Source organism: Microtus oregoni, unplaced genomic scaffold, assembly GCF_018167655.1.
Source record: "Microtus oregoni isolate MIOR12 unplaced genomic scaffold, Mior012 000056F_ref0000123, whole genome shotgun sequence".
Taxonomy (NCBI): domain Eukaryota; kingdom Metazoa; phylum Chordata; class Mammalia; order Rodentia; family Cricetidae; genus Microtus; species Microtus oregoni.
Window position 1 is genome coordinate 11,065,669 of NW_024543832.1, and position 22,771 is coordinate 11,088,439.

Genomic DNA, 22,771 nt, shown 5'->3' on the forward strand with positions numbered 1-22,771 from the left:
TCTGAGAGACTCCATGTAGCCGCCCAAGAAGCAAGGGGTAACAAACCACGAGCCTCGTGGTAAAATATAAAATAATAGAAATGGAGCCAGGAGGTGGTGGCACACACCTTTAATCCCACCACTTGAAAGGTCAGATAGATCTCTGTGAGTTTGAGACCAGTGTGATCTACAAGAACTAGTTCCAAGACAGGTTCCAAAGCTACAGAGAAACCTTGTCTGGGGAGAAAGAAAGAAAGAAAGAAAGAAAGAAAGAAAGAAAGAAAGAAAAGAAAGGAATAAATAAATTTGGAACTGAGATTGGCTCACAACCATCTTTAACTTCAGTTCCAGGTATTCTGATGCCCTCTTCTGGCCTCCATCTACACACACACACACACACACACACACACACACACACACAGAGTCTGCACATACACACACACACACTGCACATACATGCATGCAGACAAAATATTGGTACATATAAAATAATAAGTTGACAAGAGAAAAACCGACTTACTATGAAGAAAGATAAATACAGAGATAAAATGCTGATGAAATAGTAACATATTCTGGGACTGGAGAGATGGTTCAGCAGTTAAGAGCACTGACTGCTCTTCCAGAGGTCCTGAGTTCAATTCCCAGCACCCACATGATGGCTCACAACCATCTGTAATAAGATCCAGTGCCCTCTTCTGGCCTGCAGGGGGCACATGCAGGCAGAACACTATATACATAATAAAATATAAATCTTTAAAAAAGAGAAAGAAACAGCATTCAGGAGGCAGAGGCAGGCAGATCTCTGACTTGGAGCAGTGGAGCAGCAAGCTCTAGGGCGTGGTCTTGTCTGCCCCTGGGAAACTGAGGGCAGGGTGTCTCGCTCTCACTCTCATGGTGAGCGAGGCAGATGGTAGGAGCAGAGCAGGCGGCTTGCTGTTGGTCAGAACCACTGCAGTGGCATCTAACCTGTCCTGTATCAGTGCGTGTTCACCCCACTTTGAACCTCGCCCAGACTCGTAGACTCACACTGCAGAGCTCTGTGAGTTCAAGGCCAGTCTGGTTGGTCTACAGATCAAGTTCTGGACAGCTAGGGCTACACAGAGAAACCCTTTCTCGAAAAAACAAACAAACAAAAAATAGTAACATATTTTATATATAATATACATAATATAATAACGCATAAACAAAGCGTGATGATAGAGGGTAAAAACAGGTTTCGAGAATTAATGTACATGCACTACATGTGCATGTGTTTGTAGCATATGGCTTTAAAGCAACTCACGGTGGGAAAATACTACAACAAAACAGTAGGAATCTGAGTGTTTTATACTTTCTTGCTCATGTCAACTAAAAAAATTTAATGACGCCTTGCAATGAGGAAACAATAGTAGAACAAACTCTATCTGTAAAAAACAAAAAACAAAACCACTGTTGCTTAGGACAAGGGAAATACATTTGTTGGGACAAACTTCTTCACTCCTAAACTAACAAATGCAGTAGGTGCCCCACACCTTCTGGCCAGTTCTTCTGGCATCCGCTTTGGAACCAAGGCTTTGTCCAGCTGAATCTCCAGGACAATGTATGTCCCCGCTTCCAAATATTGCTGCAAAGACATTGTTATTGGTAAATCTCATAAATAGACAGTAATGAATCACTCTTAGTAATATTAGGAACTACTTAATGAACTGCATATGAAGTGTGGTCTCCATGGCTCTAATGTTTTACAGGGGATAATAATTTGACAGGAATGTAGCAATAGGGGTTAACTCATGGAAGAAAGTGTTTTCCTGTCTGTTCTTGGAAATTTCCACTCCAGTGGATCCTACTGAACCTTTTAAAATTTTTAACCTTTATCTCTCTCTCTCTCTCTCTCTCTCTCTCTCTCTCTCTCTCTCTCTTGGTTTTTTGAGAGACAGGATTTCTCTGTAGCTTTGGTGCCTATCCTGGAACTACTCTGTAGACCAAGCTGGTCTGGAACTCACAGAGATCCACCTGTCTCTGCCTCCCAAGTGCTGGGATTAAATGTGTGTGCACCGCCTTCCAGCTCCTTATTTTCTTTTTGAGACAAAATTTCACTATGTAGCCCTGGTTGGCCTGGCACTCTCTGTGTGGACCATGGCCCGGAACTCACAGAAACCTCCTGACTCTCCAGTGTTCGTATTAAAGACATCTACCACCATGCCTGGCCAACTCCTTCACGTTTGTCTGGAGCTCTTTTAAATGCATGCCACTCTTTCTTCCAGCAGCCCTCTCATGTTTAAGCTTTGTCTTCAACTCCTTATATCTTCCTAGTCTTAACCACCCACAACTCTGACTGCTGAATGCATCTACCCAGACTTATTTTTGCCAGCATCCTAAATACAGCCCTCTGATGTATCCATGTTTCTTTTTGAAGCTTCTCTTAATGATGACAACCTTCTACAAAGCAACACCTGAAACCTGAGCTGCCTTTGACATTTCTTCATCAATCTCCCTGTCCCCACAAATTTCCCAAGCTCAAAACCTGGCCCCTGTAGGTCGCTGACTTCCTTTGCTTTGACTCCTTTCCCAAATCCAACTGTCACCAGTGCACAAGTGTACGGTAAGAAAGACCCACACGGCCCCACCCAGCCTTCTGTATGAAACCTGGACAAGAAGTCTGGGGTAAGAAAGACCCACACGGCCCCACCCAGCCTTCTGTATGAAACCTGGACAAGAAGTCTGGGGTAAGAAAGACCCACACGGCCCCACCCAGCCTTCTGTATGAAACCTGGACAAGAAGTCTGGGGTATGCCTTTAATTCCAGCACTCAGGAGGCAGAAGCAGGCGGATCTCTGTGTGTTTAAGACCAGCCTGGTCTACAGAATGAGTTTCAGAACAGCCAGGGCTATGCAGAGAAACCCTCTCTTGAAAAACCAGAGAAAAGAAGGAGGAGGAGGAGATGGAGGAGGAAGAACTAGCAGCAGCAGAAGCAGCAGTAGTAAAAGTAATAGTCTGGCTAGCAACGCACTTTCTAATTCACCATCCTTCACAGTTCTAATGTCTGTGATGCCTTTGTCACAGATAATGAAGAGGGCTTACTGAGCTCTCTTTAGGTCTTGTATCCAATGCCCAGCTCAGAAAGTGGCAAGACGGAGCTCACGAGTCCCCTGCAGAATGAAGCTAAGCAGCACGGCAAGGCGTTCAGGTTCTGCAGACTCTGTCTTTCCCTACCTCCACTTCTCTCTACAGCGGTTCTCAACCTTCCTAGTGCTGCAGCCCTTTAACACAGTTCCTCAGGTTGTGGGGACCCCCAACCATACAATTATGTTCACTGCTACCTCACAACTGTAATTTTGTTACCGTTATGAATCATACTGCAAATATCTATGTTTTCCGATGGTCTTTGGGGGTCACAACCCACAGGTTGAGAACTGCTGCTCTTTTCATCCCCTTATATCATACGCTGGATTCATTGATATAATTTTTCTCTGTGTCTTTACTCAAGCTGTTCTCTGACCATGGAGTGCCTCTCTCTGTCATCACTGTGTTTGGGTTCACCTTCTCTGTAATGATTTCCCTGGGGCTATTCCATCCTAACATCGTCTCCTCTGAGTCTAGCAAGAACTTTCTTTCACTACTGTTTCTGTTACAGCACCCACCAACGTTCTGAGTCACAGCTAAAAAGATCAATCGGGGCAGGAGAGCAGGGGTCTTGAGGGCAGACGGACTCCTGGTGTTCCATGTAGACTTAATGAAACATAAAACTTAATTTTGGAAAAAACCTTAAACACAATCCGGTACCAACTTACTTTAAGGTCTTAGTGAACAAACTTGCCCAGGGTCCTAGGCTACTCGAGGTGACTCATGTCCCACCTTCCACATTTTCCTCTAAAGCTGTCGTGCTCAGTGAAGGTCTGGTGAAGTGAACTGAAATTTCATTGCTAAAATGCTGAGTACAAGCTGGGCGGTGGTGGCGCATGCCTTTAATCCCAGCACTCGGGAGGCAGAGACAGGCGGATCTTTGTGAGTTCGAGGCCAGCCTGGTCTACAAGAGCTAGTTCCAGGACATGTTCCGTATCTACAGAGAAACCCTGTCTCGAAAAACCAAAAAAAAAAAAAATGCTGAGTACACTTACCTGTCCTTCTAGATTGTGGCTCAGAGGGGTCTCGCCTTCCAGAGGAGTATCTGAGCTCTGCGATTTTATGCTAGGTGCTTGCTGAAACAAAAAGAAACATCAAAACTTGGACTCTTTCATGGTCTTCATAGCAGCAGGGACATTAAAACGCAAAGCACATCAATACAATACACCGAATGGGAGTTAATACAAGCGTCCACTTAAAGTCTACGAGCCTACCAAGTCCCCGGGCCGAGCCCGGCCTTCTATCTCCTTGTCTTTCACTGCTTTCTCTTCTTTCAGATTCTTGGAAACAGGTTTCGACAGTGGGGAGTTTAGACCCCCTGCTTTGTTATTGTGAGCCAGATGGTGCCCAGTATCCCTGAATAAGCTGAACAAACATTTGGTCTGAAAGAAAGGAAAGGAACAAAAACAAGTCATAGGTAAAGGGGCCACCCAAAGGGGTCATTTTCTCCAGACCATTTCAGCATCCCGAACAGAGACCCGAAGAACCTCATTACATCCCTCACTTGTAGAACACAGAAAACCACAGAAAATCAGTGGCTTCCCTGCTATTTAAAGTGGTAGGAGGAGACCTCACAGCTGTACTTGGTGTTGATATACTGCTCTGCCTGCATGTGTTGCTGCAGGCCAGAAGAGGGCACCAGATGTCATTACAGAGCCGCCATGTGGTTGGTGTTGGAGTAGGGCCTGCTGCTTGTTCATCTGGGCTAATTTAACCCTAAAATAACCACACAGAAATTGTACTAATTTTTTTTTTCGAGACAGGGTTTCTCTGTAGCTTTGGTGCCTGTCCCGGAACTAGCTCTTGTAGACCAGGCTGGCCTCGAACTCCCAGAGATCCGCCTGCCTCTGCCTCCTGAGTGCTGGGATTAAAGGCTTGCGCCACCACCGCCCGGCAGAAATTGTACTAATTAAATCACTGCTTGGACCATTAGTTCTAGCTAACTCTCACATCCTGATTTAACCCATTTCTATTAATCTGTATATTGCCACGTATCAGTGGCTTAACAGGAAAGATTCAGCATGTCTGTCTCTGGCATGTCCACAGCATTCCTCTCTAACTCTGCTTTCTTCCTCCCAGAATTCCATTTAATTTTCTCCACCTACCTAACTTCTGCTTTATCAAGGGCCCAAAGCAGTTTCTTTATTAACCAATGAAAGCAACACAAAGACAGAAGGACCTCCTACACCATTGTGGTTGCTGGGAATTAAACTTAGGACCTGTGGAATAGCAACCAGTGCTCTTAACCTCTGAGCCATCTCTCCAGTCCCTGGAATCATAATTCTTGTTATCAGAAAAATTTTAATCTTTGACACACGATTCTGAATTATTTCAGTAATTAACTCATTTATATAGAAGAGACAATATTTGTCTAATTGCTATTCACTAATTAATTTATAATTGAAAGAATGAGGCAAGTTTAAAGTTCACAATAAAACCTTGGTATGGTTCAAACCACAGTTAAGTTTGTCATGTTTTCTAGGGGAAAGTAACCCCTGAAAAGTTTAACAATGTATTATGTAATCATTCTAAAGACAGGTGTTTTTCTCATACAATACATCCCTACCACAGTTTCCCTTCACTCCAGTCCTACCACTGCCCCCACCACACACCTCCTCCCTCTCCCTGATCCACTCCCTCTCCATTCCCTCTTTAGAAAAGAGCAGGCCTCATGGGGAGCTTGGGGGAGGGCTGAAGTGGGGAGGGGAGAAGCAGGGAGGGGAGCAGAGAAAAATGTAGAGCTCAATAAATATCAATAAAAAATTTTTTTAAAAAGAGAAAAGAGCAGGCCTCCAAGAAACAACAGCCAAACAGGACAAAACAAGATACAATTAGACAAGGCAAAAGCCCTCATATTGAGACTGGACAAGGCAACCCAATAGGAGGAAAAGAGTCCCAAGGGCAGGCAAAAGAGTCAGGGATATGCTGCTCCCACAAAAACCCCAAGCCAACACCCACAACACATATAGAGAAGGCCTGCACCAGTCTGCACCAGATCCTCTGCATATATATCATGGCTTCCAGCTTAGTGTTTTAATGGGATTCTTGAGTGTGTGAACTAGTGGGTTTCTGATTCTTGTGGGCTCTGTTGGGCTCTTTTCCTTCTGTTGGTCTGTCCTGTCCAACTTTGATGTGATAGTTTTTGCTTTATCTTATTATACTTTATAAAATGAATGAATGAATGACAACCTAGCCACAAGGGTAAATAAAAGTTATTTATAGCTGTCATTTATAGCTGCTGGGAGAGGAAAAATTAGTTTTCTCCCATGGAGTGACACTGGGAATATCACTCACTCCAGGGCAGGCCTCAATGTCCAGAAGTAGCTGGCAACATAACGGACTCCACAATTTTTTGTGTACTTTTATTTGACAGCATTTGACAGCAGTTTGGTGGTTTTGTTTGATTTTCCTGTTTGGGTGTTTTTTGTTTTGTTTTATTGGTTTTGGGGGTTCTATTGTTATAGTTGGGCTTTTGTATTTTTGAGAAAAAAAAACAAAGTTGGGTGGGTAGGGACAGGGAGAAGATCTGGAAGGACTTGGGGGAGGACAAGATTATGACCAAATATATTTAAATTTAAAGACTGTTTTAACTAATAAAATTAATTTTTTTTGAGACAGGGTTTTTCTGTGTAACAAGCCCCTAGTTGTCCTGGAACTTGAACTCACAGAGATCCGCCTGCCTCTGCCTCCCACGTGCTGGGATTAAAGGTATGCGCCACCATCGCTAGACAATTTAAATTTTCTTTTTTTTTAATTTTTTTATGATTTATTTATCTTTATTTTATGTGCATTGGTGTGAAGGTGTCAGATCCCTTGGAACTGGACTTTCAGACAGTTGTGAGCTGCCATGTGGGTGCTGGGAATTGAACCCGGGTCCTCTGGAAGAGCAGTCAGTGCTCTTAACCACTGAGCCATTTCTCCAGCCCCCTTAAATTTTCTTAAATTTTATTTGTGTGTATGTATGTATGTTGTGGAGGTCATCAGACAACTCTGAAGAGAAGGTGACTCCCTGCCATTTTGCGGGGTCTGGGGATCAAACTCAGGTTGTCAGCCTGCCTGCAAGTGCCTCTACTGTCTGAGTCATTTTCCAACCCAAGTAAAAATAGTAAGATAAAAAACATCCATGTTCAGGCCTGCCATGGTGGCACACATCTTAAATTCCAGCATTTGGGAGGCAGAGTCAGGCAGATCTCCGTAAGTTGGAAGGCCAGTATGGTCTACAGAGTGAGTTCCAGGACAGTCAGGACTACACAGTGAGACTGTATCTCAAAAGACAAAGTTCAAGCTCTTGAAATTTTGGAGGAATCTAAAACTGCAAAAAATAAAAATGTATGCTGGCGTGTCCTGTCACCTGGAAGGCAGAGGCAGGAAGGTTGTAAGTTTAAGAACAGCCTGAGCTTTAGATGAGAAACTGTGTCTGTTATTACAAACACGGTTAACAACCAGGGCATGGGGAGGCTGGAGACCCAGCTGGAGACACTAAATTGACTCAGCACCAAAATGACTTATAGAAGTGGCTGATTAAACCCAAAGACAGGCAGAGGAGGTCTCTTCCCAGGACACAGTGTTGAATGCCATATACTGACTGGTTCTAGATGTCAGCCGCACAGCCGTGACCAGCACACAAATGGAGGAAACATTAGGGTGACACCTTTATTACATTTATTCTTACCTTTTCAAAGACTGTACTGTCCAGGTAGGGATGAACATGAAAAGCCCCCCTTATCCTCTTCACCCCCGGATACAAGAGTGGGACCATGTTGACGTATGCCACGCCATGAAACGAAAGCTGATTTTCATCATCGGTCTAAGGGGACAGGAGCAGAGGCATCAGAGCACAGCGCAGCGAGGCAGGCAGTGTGGAGGCTGCTCTACGAACAAGCTTTGCCAAGTAACCAGTTGTAGGTCTTGGCTCAGTCATATAGACACTTGGGACCTGCCTTCATTTCCACTAAGATGTTGGGTGGTGGTGGCGCACGCCTTTAATCCCAGCACTCAAGAGACAGAGCCAGGTGGATCTCTGTGAGTTTGAGGCCAGCCTGGTCTACAGAGTGAGTTCTAGGACAGGCAGGGTTATATAGAGAGACCCTATCTCAAAACAAAACAGTTTTCATTGTACACATTCCTTGTAGATGGCACTGTGTTACACAAGGACATGTTTAGTCGGGTATGAATATGCACTGAGCACACTCTTCCACACACCCTTCCCCTTAGTTCCTTTGGGATTAAAGGCATGAGCCACCACCGCCCAGCTGACATTACTTTATTCTTTATGGCTGAAAAAATTTCATCATGTATTTAAAACCACGTTTTCAAAGCCACTCCTCTGTGGTTGAGGGCCTGGGTTGGCTTCCTAACTGCTGTTGTGAACAGTGATGCGCCATATCTCTGTGCTGGCTGGCAGTCATTTGGGCAAATACTCAGAAGCCGCACAGCTACAACAGATGCTAGATCTATCTTTAGTTTTCGAGGAACCTCCACACTGAATTCATTGAGGTTGGACTACTTTCCGTTCCTACCAGTAGTACCATAAGGCTCCCTTTTGCTCACTGTGGTGGTAACATTTTTGTTATACAAAAAAGCCTTTATCAAAACCAAATCAAATAACTTAGATGTTTATTAGGTGCCTGTTACAATCTGTGTGTCATGCTAGGTTCAGTGCAGGCCATAAGCAGTATGAGCCCACCCTCACAAAATTTACACACAAGGAATAAAGACGAGACACATACAGGAAAATGACAGAGAGCATGCCCACAAAGCTATGTCTTCCCAGCACTGTAGCTTATCCACGAGTCTAGAACATTCTGTAGGTAAGTCTAAATTTACTAGACTGAATGGATTACTCATTTTGACCTAGATAAAAATGACTATTTTTTTATGGTACCTCTGGTAAGAACATAGCAAAGGGTCAAGGGGAAATAAGTATCTGAAAATAAGGCTTGAACAAGTATTTGTGAGCAGCAAGGAACTTCAGCGGTCAATCATCCAGGTTTTCCTGGAACACACCAAGAAAGTCCAAGGTAAAGAACCACAGACTGGTTGCATTAGGAAAAACAGTTGCATAAAATCAGATTAGACAAAGAGTAACACATTTAATTTGATTGGTCACTTCTAATTTTGAAAACTGAGATGAAGGCTGTCTCTGTTGCCTAGGCTGTTCTCCAGCTCTGGAGCACAAATGAGCCTTGTCTCAGTTTCCCGGTTGCTGGGAGTCATGGACAGAAGCCTCCATACCAGTTTTACTTTGGTACATGTTTACCTTCTCAAGTTTGCCCGGTTTCCCTTTAGGTACAGTAACCAAAGGCACTCTTGTGATCTCCACAGGCCAGAGCCGGCAATCAGCGATTCGCTTCTGGAAACTGCAAATGCAAAACCAGCCCGTCAGCACCACACTGCAAACACTGGCTGTTAGGGCTTAACAAGAAATCTTCTGTAGAAAATAATGAGGACAAGGAGCTTGGGTATGACTCAATAGCAGAGTCCTTGCTTAGTCCTAAGTATAAAGTCTATCATCCAGAAAGTAATGAAATACATGTGGGATGTGTGTGTGTGCGTGCGTGCGTGCGTGCGTGCGTGCGTGTGTGTGTGTGTGTGTAAGAGAGAGAGAGAGAGAGAGAGAGAGAGAGAGAGAGAGAGAGAGAGAAGGAGGGAGGGAAGGAGGGAGAGGGCGAGGGCGAGGGAGGAGAATGACTGTCTTATTAGGCAGGTGATTCTTAATTGGTTTTTGCGACAGTCTCAGTACTATGGCCCAATGTGGAGGCTGGAAAATGCAGGCTCACTTCCACCTTGTCTGTGAGTTTGGAGCTTGGTTCTTTTGAAATTAAGTTAGCTCATTGTGGTAAGTCCTTGCTATCCTGACAAGTGGTCAGGAGTCCATGCCATCCTGACAGGTGGTCAGGATACGCAGATGCACCTCTGCTCCTTCTTTAAGGACAGTCTTCAGAATAGTGACCTCGAGCACCTTCGCTGCTCAGACAACAGGATGCTAATGATTTCATGTCTCAGTGATAAAGCCATGGACTGCGTATCCTTTGTATCCTTGTTAATAAAGTCTTCTGTTACCATCTCCCCCCTCCCCATTTATGTAGGGTATAAAAGCTGTGGAAAAATAAACGCAGGTGAGTTTCAGCATGTCAGTCACTGGAATGCCCTCCCAATACTTTCTAAGTTTTCTGCTTTTTGTTGTTGCTGTTTTTTGTTTGCTTGCTTTTTGGAGACAGAGTTTCTCTATAGCTTTGGAACTGTCCTGGAACTAGCTCTTGTAGACAGCCAAAGCCAGCACAGTAACCAGGAAAAAACCTAAATAGCAATTTTGACAAATTACTGGAGACTAAAAATTGAAAACATTCTAGGGAACCCAGATGTAAGGGTTGCCTCTTATGGATGTTAATTGCAGGAGCCCTGCAGGGCCCCAAAGAGAAGAGAAATTTAAAGCTTCAGGGATGGGTGGGAAGCAAATGTTTTGAAATATCCTTGAGTATTCATTTTTATTTTTATTTGTTTTTTGTTGTTGTTGTTGTTGTTTTTTGGGTGGGGGGGTGTTAAGTTGGAAGTGTAACCCCTAGCTCCCAGGCCTGAGAGTTGTATTGGTCTGGACAGCATGCCAGGATTTGGTATTTTTGCGTTGGCAAAGAGCTCGCGTTAGGAAAAATTCCTAACAGAGTTATTTTATTTTTGAGAAAGGGTCTTGATTATATAGCCCTGGCTACGTATACCAGGCTCGTCTCAAACTCACAGAGTGAGTCCTATCTCTGTCTCACCAGTGCCGGGTGGGATTAAAGGCATGCACAAACTTGTTTTTTTTTTTTTTTAATAAGTTGGATGGTGGTGGCAAAGGCATGCAGATCTCTTTGAGTTTGAGGCCAGCCTGGTCTACAGAGTGAGTTCCAAGACAGCCAGGGATGCACAGAGAAATCCTGTTTGTTTGTTTGTTTGTTTGTTTGTTTTAAGATTTATTATTTAAAAGAAAAGATTTATTATTTATTATGTATGCAGTGTTCTGCCTATATTCTTCCTTCAGGCCATAAAAGGGCACCAGGTCTTATTACAGATGGTTGTGAGCCACCATGTGGTTGCTGGAAATTGAACTCAGGACCTCGGGAAGAGCTGTCAGCTCTTAACCTCTTTCCAGCCCGAAAGGTCCTATCTTTAAGGGCCACTACCAGAGCCCTATGTGTTCTGAGAGTAAAGTTGGCTAGACAACTCCACCAATGTCCAGACTCTGTCTCTCACAACGGGTTGAAAGGTAGGAGAAAAGGACTACGAACTCCTTCTGAGAACAACAGCCTGAACCTACAACACAGTGAGAACTCATTCCCACCCCTCCAGCAGAAGCCTGGCAGCAGCCGATGGCACTCAAGAGAAGCAAGTTTCAGCAGAGAAAGCAGCAGAACCGAGTTCCGTCTTTCTAGGGCTCTTAAGACAGCCCAGAGAAGACAAGGTAGGAGAAATGAGCCAGAAACCAGGGGCACAGCTATGACAAATGTTCACCATATCCAGCTCCTAAACAGATCAAGACCAAACCTTACACTAAAAACCCTAGTCCTGACTTCCTATTTCCCCAAACCTAATGCCCAGATACAAATACAAGATTAAAAAGGGTCAGTGACTCAGTGGGACGCTCATGGTGGAAGAAAATAGATCCCAAAAAGTTTTCCTCTGACCCACATATATGTGATGAAGTGGGACTTCACAAAATTAGAAAGATATGAATTTGAAATATGGTGGCTGATAATAAGCCACCCAGTGATGTCTGTGGGGTCAAATCATCCCCAGTCATGGACCACTGGACAAGTGGCGGGTCTTGGGCTTCTCAAGTTTCTACTGTCCTGAGTGTCATGCCCCACTGTCATGACTGTCATGTTCACTAATCTCATCTCCAGCCAAAATTTATCATGTAGTCAGTACAATTATCCAGCAAAAGGAGCCCTGTCTGGTGAGGAAAGACTGCAACCTCGGTTCCCATCCAAGTCAACAGCACCAAATGTTGTGGCTTAGTGGTGGGTGAGAATAGATGACAATATACAACAAACAAACCCACGTGGGCGTTGATGGGTATGAGCTGCCGTGTGGATACTAGGAATCAAAGCCTGGTCCTCTACAAGAGCAGACAATACTCCCTTCTCCTGGTCAGCTCTCTGGTCTTGGTGCTCACAGATCTGCCCTAGTCCCAAAAAAAAAGAATGCAAAACCCCTTTCCACCAGAAGGCTATAGGGACATTTTTTTTCTAGCCTGGTGGCCTTTGCATAATCTGAGCAGCCGGAGTCAGCTTGGAACCTTCTTCCAGATCCATCTCATAAACCTGTTTTTCTCAGTAAATCTGTAGATCCCATCTTTGCGGCAGGTGTCACATGGACTTTACAAAGAGTTTCAATGTAGTCACCTCTGCTCTGTGTTAAGCTTACTTTGTTCCTCCAGTAGATCTAGCCATGTTTTGTTGTGTACACAGGATTGAGTTAATCATTACAAGAATAGTTTTCAGCAGATTATGCTGTATTTAAATAAGCCAAAACTAGCCTGACAGTGGTGGCACACGCCTTTAATCCCAGCACTCAGGAGGCAGAGGCAGGTGAATCTCTGTGATCTCAAGCCTGGTCTACAGTGCGAGTTCCAGGACAACCAGAGGTAACCAGAGAAACCCTACCTTGTGGGGGAGGAGGGACAGTACCCAGCCTGCAGGCCTGGCTGGTTAGGTGTGCATTTTTCGTTCCCACCTTGCAACAGCAGAAGGGTCAAGGTAACAGCGACTCTCCAAGTCCCAGACGATCCTCTTCTTGATGCATTCTGCTTGATTCCTAAATTCCTTGTCCTATGAAATAATCAGAGGGAATTTTCTGTTTATTCTGGTGGTCTGTGAGTGTTCTCATACATGATAGCTACTGTGGCTACAGGTCTGAGATAATCTCCTGAGATAATGTCATGTTTATATCAACCCATTACTAGGTGCCAAATGTTTATGCACAGAACCTCAGTCAGAGATTCTCAATTCAGAATATACATAAAAATCATGGAGTTTAAAAAACGATCTCCTATTGAGTGGCAGTGTGTACTTATTTATCTAACCTTATTAGAGTCCTGAGAGCAGCTGGCACAGGCTGTGTGCACCAATTCATTGCTGTCTGCTCTTGAATACAGCTGTGACGTGACCAGTAGTAGTTCTCTGAAGTGACAGACTGTCACCTGGTTCTGTGAGCCTGGGTTTCTTACGTCAGAATATTTTTGCCACAGTGACAGGAAGCGAAACTAATACACCACTGCCATTGTTTTGAAGAGATTTCCAGGGCTGTTTGGAGATGTCCCACATCTCGGCATTCCTAGTTCTGAGGAGGGTGAGGCAGGAAGATGAGGTCAAGGCCAACCGAGGGCTCAACAAAAGCTTTACAGATTTTAGTTTGGTTTGGTTTTTGAGATAGGGCTTAAGTAGACCAGGCTGGCCTCCTGGCCGGCCTGGAACTTGCCACTACGTGTAGTCTAGGCTGGTTTGAAGATCTTTTGCTTCCTGAGTGCAAAGATCACAGGTATGTGGCATCACACCTGGCTCCTTTGCAGCTAATTTTAAGGTACAACCATGGCTGAGAAACAATTATGTAAACTAAAACATAAGATCCAAATATATAAAATAAAATGTAAATCTCAGGAAAGTGTGAATATCCACTAAACAAAGATGAAAAGACATTTCAGACTTTTAAATGTTGTTACCCTTACTACTAGCTTATTAGAGCCAATGAAAAGAACAACATCCTCATGTCGTTAGTTTTTCTGAATGTTCCTACTGATGTTTGTCAACTAGTACAAGAATCATTTGCAATTACTTTTCTAAAAAAATTCTTGATTATCATTAGTAAGGAAATGAATAAATTAAAGTATGTCTATTCAATGTCATGTCACAAAAAGGAAAACAAATGAACATTTTTTAATGTAGTAATGTGAAAAATACCCAAGATACACTATAAAGTAAAACAAAGCACATTGTAAACTAGCCTGTAAAAATGATGGGGACAGTATCAAATGTGTGCACTAATGTCTATAAATGTGTGAGGCAAAACTGACATGCTTCCTTGCTCCTGATGTAAGCGTCATCTATATCCAGTCCTGCAACAAAAACAATAACATGAAATAAACAGAAAAAGAGGAGCGGCTTCTTGTTTGGTTCTTTGCTTGTTTGTTTTTTAGAGACAGGTTCTCTCTGTGTAGCCTTGGTTGTCCTCGAATTTGCTCTGTAAACCAGCCCTCAAACTCAAGAGATCTGCCTGCCTTTGCCTCCTGAGTGCTGGGAGTATGTGCCAGTGCCACTATAACCAGGAGTAACTTCTTGATATGTTCTAGTTCTGGAATTACAATTGAATACTTCCCCAAAGTCTAGATTACCTAAAAAAAAATTAAAAAAAAGATGTATATGGGTGCTTTGCCTATAGATATAGACGGCTCACTGTGCATCATGTGTGCCTGGTGGCCAGGAAAACCAGAAGGGGCATCAGGTCTGCTAGAACTGGAGTTATAGATGGTGGTGGTCATCCACATGAGTGCTGGAAATCAAATCCGATTTTTCTGGTTTTAGCGAATATGTATAATTCCCTTATATTTACAAATTATTTTGTATATTTAGATCTTATGTTATATGTCTTAACAACTGAGTTATCTCTCCAGTACCAACAATTTTTTTTTAATTTTTAAAATTTTTTGGAAACAGGGTTTCTCTGTGTAGCCCTAGCTGTCCTAGAATTTGCTTTGCAGACCAGCTGGTCTCAAATTCACAGAGATCTGCCTGTCTCTGCCTCCCAAGTGCTGGAGTGCTGAGATTAAAGTTATGAACAACCACTGCCAGGCTAAAGTGAAGCCCTGTCTTGAAAAAAAGAAGAAGAAAAACCATTCTCTATAAATCTTGCTATAATGCTGTCTGAATGTTATTTCATTACCTTTGGAGTCATCATCAAATGGAAAAGCTAATAGAAATGTAGCCCTAGGAACCTTTTATTGTTTTCTTTTAAGCACTTGTGTTTGATTGGTAAGTCTGTCCTGAAATCTGACCCTCTTCCTGTCTTTCCCAGGAAGGGACCAGGCTGTCTCTCAATCTCCCATGGTTGTGCTTATTTTGGGAGAAGCCCTGACAAAGCAACTGTTAAGGAAACAAGATGGGAACGAATTAGGAAGGAGACACATACATGGAAGAAGGACTTTTACTGTGTGTGTCTTAACTTCAAATCTTGAAATGCATTATTCTCGCTATAGTTTGGAAGCCGAATGTCTCTGTGTTAAAGGCCCCACAAGTGGTACTACTGGTAGGTTTGGAGCCTTTAGGAAAGGAAGCTGGATGGAGGCTTCTTAGGTACAAATCAGAGGGTCCAACACATCACAGTGTAATGTAGAACTCTAAAGTAACTCTAAAGCCATTTCTGACAACTCAGGCCTCTCAGCAGTACTGCCCCCCTCCCCCGGGAACCAGGAATCTAACATTACCCACACACGTACTGAAATGTTGGGAACTTTCCATTTCCCTGAGTCTTTGTGAATGCTCTCCAGAAATTGGGCCAGATAACCTTTAATATGTTGACTCAGTTCCTGATGTATGTGCCAGGTGGGAGGCCTCCTGGAGACTTGATTTGACTCAGCCCCTGGGAAAGGGGTCAGAGTGACCCTCAGATATCTCCTCTTACCTGGCAACCACTCTCCAGCCCTTTTGAATAAGCCAATCATAATAGTTAAAGAACAACCCTCAGACACCCACTTTACTTCTGTGGCTTTTTCCTTTTTCCTTTTTTTTTTTTTTTTTTTTTTTTTTTTAATTTTCAAGACAGGGTTTCTCCGTAGCTTTTGGTTCCTGTCCTGGAACTAGCTCTTGTAGACCAGACTGGCCTCGAACTCACAGAGATCTGCCTGCCTCTGCTTCCCAAGTGCTGGGATTAAAGGCGTGCGCCACCACTGCCCGGCATTAGGAAAAGGCTTTTTCCTTTTAAAGTAGCCTGTACCAGTTATTTGGGGTCTTTCTGACCTCTCTAATGCTGAAAGACCCTGTCATGACAGAATTAATAAAATCCTCATGCTTTTACATCAGCTGTGGTGGGAAAGATGGTCTCTTGGGGCGACTCCTCCTCGGTGATTGGACTCTAGAGTCCAACACCAGAGCCGAAGCTCCAGTGAACCACACAGACCTTTTCTCTTTATAAGTTATCTTGTGTTCATTATAGTAACAACTGAATAACATACTTATCTACTCAAAAAGAAATAAATGCAATAGAAAGAGTAAATTGGATGTAAATTATTCTGTTTGCAGAAAATTAGATACTGATTTTCACATGTAACCAGTTTTGACAAATGCCAAGTATGTGTGTATGTGTGTGTGTGTGTGTGTGTATACATTTCAGAATCACAAAGGGTTTATAATCTGTTAATACACGGTGCTTAGCATGAAAATCCTCTCTCACCTCAGGGTGGTTGAGTTCTCCTTCCTCCTCCTCATAGGGACCACCCACAATGAATGCATCAGGAATGTTGTTAGCTCCTGGAGCGAGAATGTTAGCAATAGGCCATTTTTTAGGCCGGGGAACGACTTCTCTTTCTCCTCCAAGCTTCAGATTTCCATTCTTGAATACCATAGGGTAGTCTTTCTAAAACAGTAATGCCAGATGTGAGGACACTCGCAAAGGGCACAGCAAAGTTAGTCTGCTAATGCCAGGTGGTGGTGGCGCATGCCTCAATCCCAGCACTTGGAGGCAGAGGCAGGCAGATCTTTGTGAGTTCTAAGTCAGCCTGGTCTAGAGAGTAAGTTTCAGGACAGGCAAAGATACACAGAGAAACCTTGTCTCAAAACCAAAAAAAAAAAAAAAAAAAAAAAAAAAAAGTTTGCTTACTACTTTTTCCAGTAGAATTCTGGGTATTATCCCAATGATTACCTAGTAGGGCCTGTGCCCTTCACTCTGTCTGTGCCAATATATAACTCTGTGAATTACAGAAAACAAGATAAAAATGTAAATTATTCTTTTAAAAAGTGTTTTACTCATTAACTTATATGTGTGTGCATGCATGTGCACAAATTTGGGAGCTGGTGTTTTCTTTCCCTATGTCATTGGGCTCAGCAATATACCTTTATTCTTTAAGACATCTCACCAGCCCACCCCCAGAAATTAGTAGAAACCTCAAGTTGGAGCAGAGCAATGCATAGATGTGCCACACACAGTCATGGGCTTGTTCCTAGACAGGAAAGCAAACATCCAACTCAAGTTGGATTATTCCAGTTTCAGAAATGAAAGTCAAGTGTCCCTGGGACCCACCAATCCCCAGCAGTGTTATGATAATTTGCATGCACAAAGCCATGCCAGCAACATGGGTGAGGTCATTAATTTACTGCACCTTAGGCCTTTCCAGCAGGAACCTTATGTGTTCCTGTATCTAGAAATCTGAGTTAAACAATTCCTATAATTAAGAGGAAGCAGTGCATAATGAGATACTTACACACAACCCATAAAATAATCCACGTATAAACGTGTAAGACTTTAAGACAATTCTGAAGCCATTTCTGACAATTCTGAATCCTCTCAGCCTCTGTGCCATAGTGCTTCCCCACCTCCCCTGGGAACCAAGGGCGTAACAGATACACATGCATGTACTCAGTTCCTGAACAATTACCCATATACGTATGTTTTGATTCAGTCCCCTGGGAAACGGGGTCAAAATGACCTCTTACCTCATCTGATCTGGCAACAGCTCTCCAGTCAATTATTGGTAATAGCCCTTTCGAATAAGCCAATCAGAATAGTCAAAGAACAACCCCCCTTGCTTCTTGGCCCCTTTAAAAGTAGACTATACCAGCTATTCGAGGTCTCTCGGCTTCCCAAATACTGAGGGATCCTGTCATGACAGAATTAATAAAATCCTCATGCTTTTGCATTGGCTGTGGTGTGTGAGGTGGTTTCTGGGGGCGACTCCTTCTTGGTGTTTTGGACGCTAGAGTCCAACAAACACACCAACTTTAAACGGTGCACATTCTTTGGACCATAACTATATGGTGATTAATATAAATTACATGCAATGTATAGATTGTGTAAATGCATACGGTTATGAAAATATACATGTAAAACAAAAAATCAGTGTTAGTTTTTAAGCCTAAAATAAATCTTAGCCATTGGTAGAGTGGGTCTGAGTGCAGTCTTGGCAGGGAGAAACATGGCCCTGAGTGTAGGCTGGCTTGAACCCGTGCAGACATCTGGGAGCAGGGCTTTACCTCTCCAACGGATGGAACTTGCAGCCCAACCATGTAGTTCTGCTGAGGCCCTACAGGCATGAATGACTCAGGAACGGAGTAGGCAGCCTCCAGTGTGACCTTCAGGAGATTGCTTGCAGACACCTGGGCTGCTGTCAGTAGCGGCTCTGTCACAAACACCTTCACATCAAGGCTGCACTGCTATAAAACAAAATTACGCAGCACTCAGGAAAATTGCCCTAGGTCTTCATAGTCTTTACTAACATTGTTTGCTACTATTGTTTAAAACAAGGTTAAACTTAATTATTTTCAAACAGAGGACTTAAAATTTATTTTTCCCCAGGTACCAGGAGTTGAAGAAAGAGTCAAAAGGAGAACTGGAGAGTTTTGCTGAACTGGAGTCCTTTTCATTCTATAACAGTGAGGTAAAAAACAAACACGCAGGCCGGGCAGAGGTGGTGCACGCCTTTAATCCCAGGACTCAGGAGGCGGAAGCAAGCCAATCTCTGTGAGTTCAAGACCAGCCTGGTCTACAAGAGCTAGCTAGTTTCAGGATAGCCAGAGCTGGTACACAGAGAAACTCCATTTGGGGACATGGAACAGGAGCTGGATGACTCCACACAGAACATAACCAGTAGGCACTCACGAAGTGGGATCGAGTGCTTGTATTTTGCTAGCCTGTATTTCATGATTATGTGGGATGTGTTGCATGTATGATGTGTGTATGTGTTCGGGCACATATGTGCCATGGTGAGCATGTGGAGGCTAAAGGACAACCATGAATACTGGTCTTCACTTTCCACTGGGACTACAGGCCCAGGTCTGGCTTTACAGGGACTATGGGAATTCAAACCCAGTACTCACATTTGTATGGTAAGTGCTTTATACCTAAGCTGTCAACATCACCATCACCATTGCTGTTATTATACAGGGTCTCGCTGAGTGGCCCTGGCTGGCCAAGAACTTCACCTGCCTCAGCTTCCCACAAGGGTGTACATCACCATCACCATTGCTGTTATTATACAGGGTCTCGCTGAGTGGCCCTGGCTGGCCAAGAACTTCACCTGCCTCAGCCTCCCACAAGGGTGTACATCACCATCACCATTGCTGTTATTATACAGGGTCTCGCTGAGTGGCCCTGGCTGGCCAAGAACTTCACCTGCCTCAGCCTCCCACAAGGGTGTACATCACCATCACCATTGCTGTTATTATACAGGGTCTCGCTGAGTGGCCCTGGCTGGCCAAGAACTTCACCTGCCTCAGCTTCCCACAAGGGTGTACATCACCACATCCACTCCCTTATGGTTATTCTTATCATTTAAATGTAGTCATTTGTTATAAGGTATTTTCAGTTGGGCAGTGGTGGTGCACGCCTTTAATCTCAGCACTCTGGAAGCAAAAGCAGGCAGATCTCTGTGAGTTTAAGGCCAGCCTGCTCTGTGAGTTCCAGGGAAGCCCAGGCTATGCAGAGAAACTTTGTCTTGAAAAAAAAAAAGACATTTTCAAGTATTTGTGTGTGTGTCTGTCTGTGTTTTTTATTTATGTGAATGGGCGTAGTCAGAGAACAACTTGTGGAAACTGGTTCTCTCCCTCTACTGTGTGGTTCCTAGGACTGAACTCAGCTCTTGAATGTGACAGCCGAGTGTGCTCCCCATGAAGTCATCTCACTGGCCCCTTACATGTGTATTGACTGCTAATAATATGCTAATAAAAAAGACAAGTCCCAGCCGAGCTGTTGTGGCACACACCTTGACATAGACAGATCTTTATGAATTTGAGGCCAGCCTGGTCTATAGAGCTAGTTCCAGGACAGCCAGGGCTACACAGAGAAACCCTGTCTCAAAAAACCAAAGAACAAAAGAGACATGTTTCCTTTCATTATTCGTATCATAGCTTTATGAGTTATGACAAACCCTGTACAAAATACTGTCTTTGAGAAGCACCAAAGAAGTGAGTAATTAATTACTGGACTGGAAGAGAGTAGGAAGCAATGACAAAGCCTAATTTTACAGGCCATAAAGGAGTCTGTGACTTGGATCAGCAAAGGACATAAAGAAAAAATAATTCTGGTTCAAAGAAAAGCTACTGTAAAGGGACTAAAGAAGTGTGTTGGGCTGCTTTCTACCCAAAGGTAAGTAAGTGTCAAGATTACTACCTCAACAAAAGCTGAGGTAGTGTGGAGCAGGAAAACCACAAAAACAAAAAGTCTAAAGACACTTAGGAAGGAGAATAGGTTGGATTTGGAACTTGACTGTAGTTAGGATCCATGGGTGTAACTTAGGAAGGAGAATAGGTTGTGTAAGCCCTGGTCTCTGGCCTCCATCTTTGGAGGCCCTGTCCCTGTGCCCGGCAAGTCTTGACCCCTCCCCAGTTTATTTAAACTGCTTCCCATGTGGTCGTTTCCCCCCCACCAACATGGTGGTCCTGTTAGTGGCCTCCTGGTTCCCCCTTGAGTGGTTCCCCCTTGGGGCTACCCGAGAGCACAGGAATCTCATTAAACCTAGATATTTTTAATTTGGCTTGTTATGATTTGGCTTGATTGGGATTTTTGTGTCAGCAGAGAGCTCGCGTTAGGAAAAATTCCTAACAGGTTGGATTTGGAGAGTAACTATAGATAGGATCCATGGGTGTAACTTAGGTCCTATGTCATGTCATTTCATGGATGGGTACTGTCATCATCCCAAGGCAATAAGATTTTTTAAGAAAGGATAAATTTAGGGAAGATGCTGAGTTCCGTTTAGAATGGTGTGTTCGGATGTTTACAGGGAGTCACTGAGGAAAGTTTCAGCGTTTGGAATTCAGGATAAGGTATTGGCTGGTACTGTTGAATTAGAGGTCTCCAGCCAGAGGCAGTCTGCCATGCCTAAGTACATACTGTCATACATAATTTAATCCATTGGTACACAGCTCAAGAAGTGTTTCCATAGTTAAGCCTTACTTAAGTTACTTGCTCATCTGTGCAAAGTAACCAATATCTGCTCTTCGCCACATCGTTTCATCACAAAGGGTTATAATCCACAAGGTGGGACTCAGCCTTTTCGTGCCGTTTACCAGAAACTAGCACTATCGGTATTGTGAAAGGAAGTGCCCAATACATTGTACTCAACTTCGACCTTAATAGCTGGATTATGAGGCAGCTGAAAACACTAAGATTTAAAACTTGGATTACCTTAGAGCCTGGAGAAGGAGTTTCTAAAGGTGATCCCTGCACAGGGTGTAACGGGACCGTCGTTTCAAAGGAGTCCTCTCCTATAAGGTCAAGGGGAGCCAAAGAAAGGGTCAAGTCAGAGCTAATGCAGGCACAGACACATGCCAACATTTCCCACAAAAACATGAGTTTCACACATTGTTAGAAATAGGGTTTTTTTTTGTTTTTTCGAGACAGGGTTTCTCTGTGGCTGTGGAGCCTGTCCTGGAACTAGCTCTTGTAGACCAGGCTGGTCTCGAACTCACAGAGATCTGCCTGCCTCTGCCTCCCGAGTGCTGGGATTAAAGGTGTGCGCCACCACCGCCCGGTTTAGAAATAGGTTTTATGCATTTTGTTATTTTTCACTTTTGGATAAATTACACATCTGACCTTCCAGTAAAGGAAGAAGGTCCACCACAGCTTGGCCCAGAGTTAAGGTCTTCTCATCCTTCTGTTTCTTTTCCTTTGGTAAAACCTCAGTCACGGTTACTAGAAGAGTCAAAGAAAAGGAGAACGCTTCTAACAACTCCATCAGATGGCAAAGCCACGGCAAGCAAAGTCCAAGTTAAAGAAAATGAGTTCTGCCATGGGGGTCCATAGCTCAACGGCAAGAAGGCTTGTGTGATACTTCAGTTTAAATCTCAGTAGAGACAGCAATTACAGCAACATCAACAATTATCCTGAAACCCAAGGAGGCACGCCAGTGAGAAGTCCCTAGCTCAGTCACTTCCGCACTTCGTCTGTAACACATAAATGTAGGGGCAACAGAAGCATATTGCTCTCCAGCAACAAAGTTACTACTCCTCATCTCAGAGAGCCACTGTTCCTATTGTATTATCATAAAAAATTATTGACAGATGTGGTTGCACACATTGTAATCTAAGTACTTGAGGTGGAAGCAAGAATTGCAAGTTCAAGGTCAGCCTGGATTACTCGGTGAAACTTGACCTTACTTCTTTAGAAATTAATGCTTTAGATAGGATCTCATGTATCTCAGGCTGTCCTCAGACTCATTCTGTAGCCGAAGATGATCTTCAACTTCTTATCCTCCTTCCTCTACTTCCTGAGTACTGGGATTAAAAGTGTGTACTACCATTTTAGTTGGGGTTTCTATTGCTGTCATGAAACACAGAGGACCACACTGGGCAGCTCACAACCACCAGTAACTCCACTGAGACTCCCCTCACATACAGCATGCACACATACAAATGAAACAATTTTTTGTGAATCTGAACCCACTGGTGTTTCTATGGTGCTAACCACTTAAGTATGAACTCTGGCATAGAGAGATAAAAGGTGACCTATG

General features: G+C 43.6%; 1 protein-coding gene across 1 annotated transcript in view; it reads right to left on the reverse strand.

The window, feature by feature from the left end:
- The window catches only part of Cfap70 (cilia and flagella associated protein 70), a 54,541-nt gene that overhangs the window by 26,217 nt on the left and 5,553 nt on the right, over nt 1-22,771 (reverse strand). Inside the window, exons 2-11 of the mRNA XM_041638909.1 lie at nt 21,856-21,954; nt 21,448-21,527; nt 18,300-18,479; nt 16,504-16,686; nt 12,796-12,890; nt 9,341-9,440; nt 7,754-7,888; nt 4,296-4,463; nt 4,077-4,157; nt 1,491-1,582 (exon numbers count right to left, since the gene is read on the reverse strand). Of these exons, the coding sequence (XP_041494843.1) occupies nt 1,491-1,582; nt 4,077-4,157; nt 4,296-4,463; nt 7,754-7,888; nt 9,341-9,440; nt 12,796-12,890; nt 16,504-16,686; nt 18,300-18,359 (914 nt within the window). The 5' untranslated portion in view covers nt 18,360-18,479; nt 21,448-21,527; nt 21,856-21,954. The remainder of the gene's footprint in view (nt 1-1,490; nt 1,583-4,076; nt 4,158-4,295; nt 4,464-7,753; nt 7,889-9,340; nt 9,441-12,795; nt 12,891-16,503; nt 16,687-18,299; nt 18,480-21,447; nt 21,528-21,855; nt 21,955-22,771) is intronic.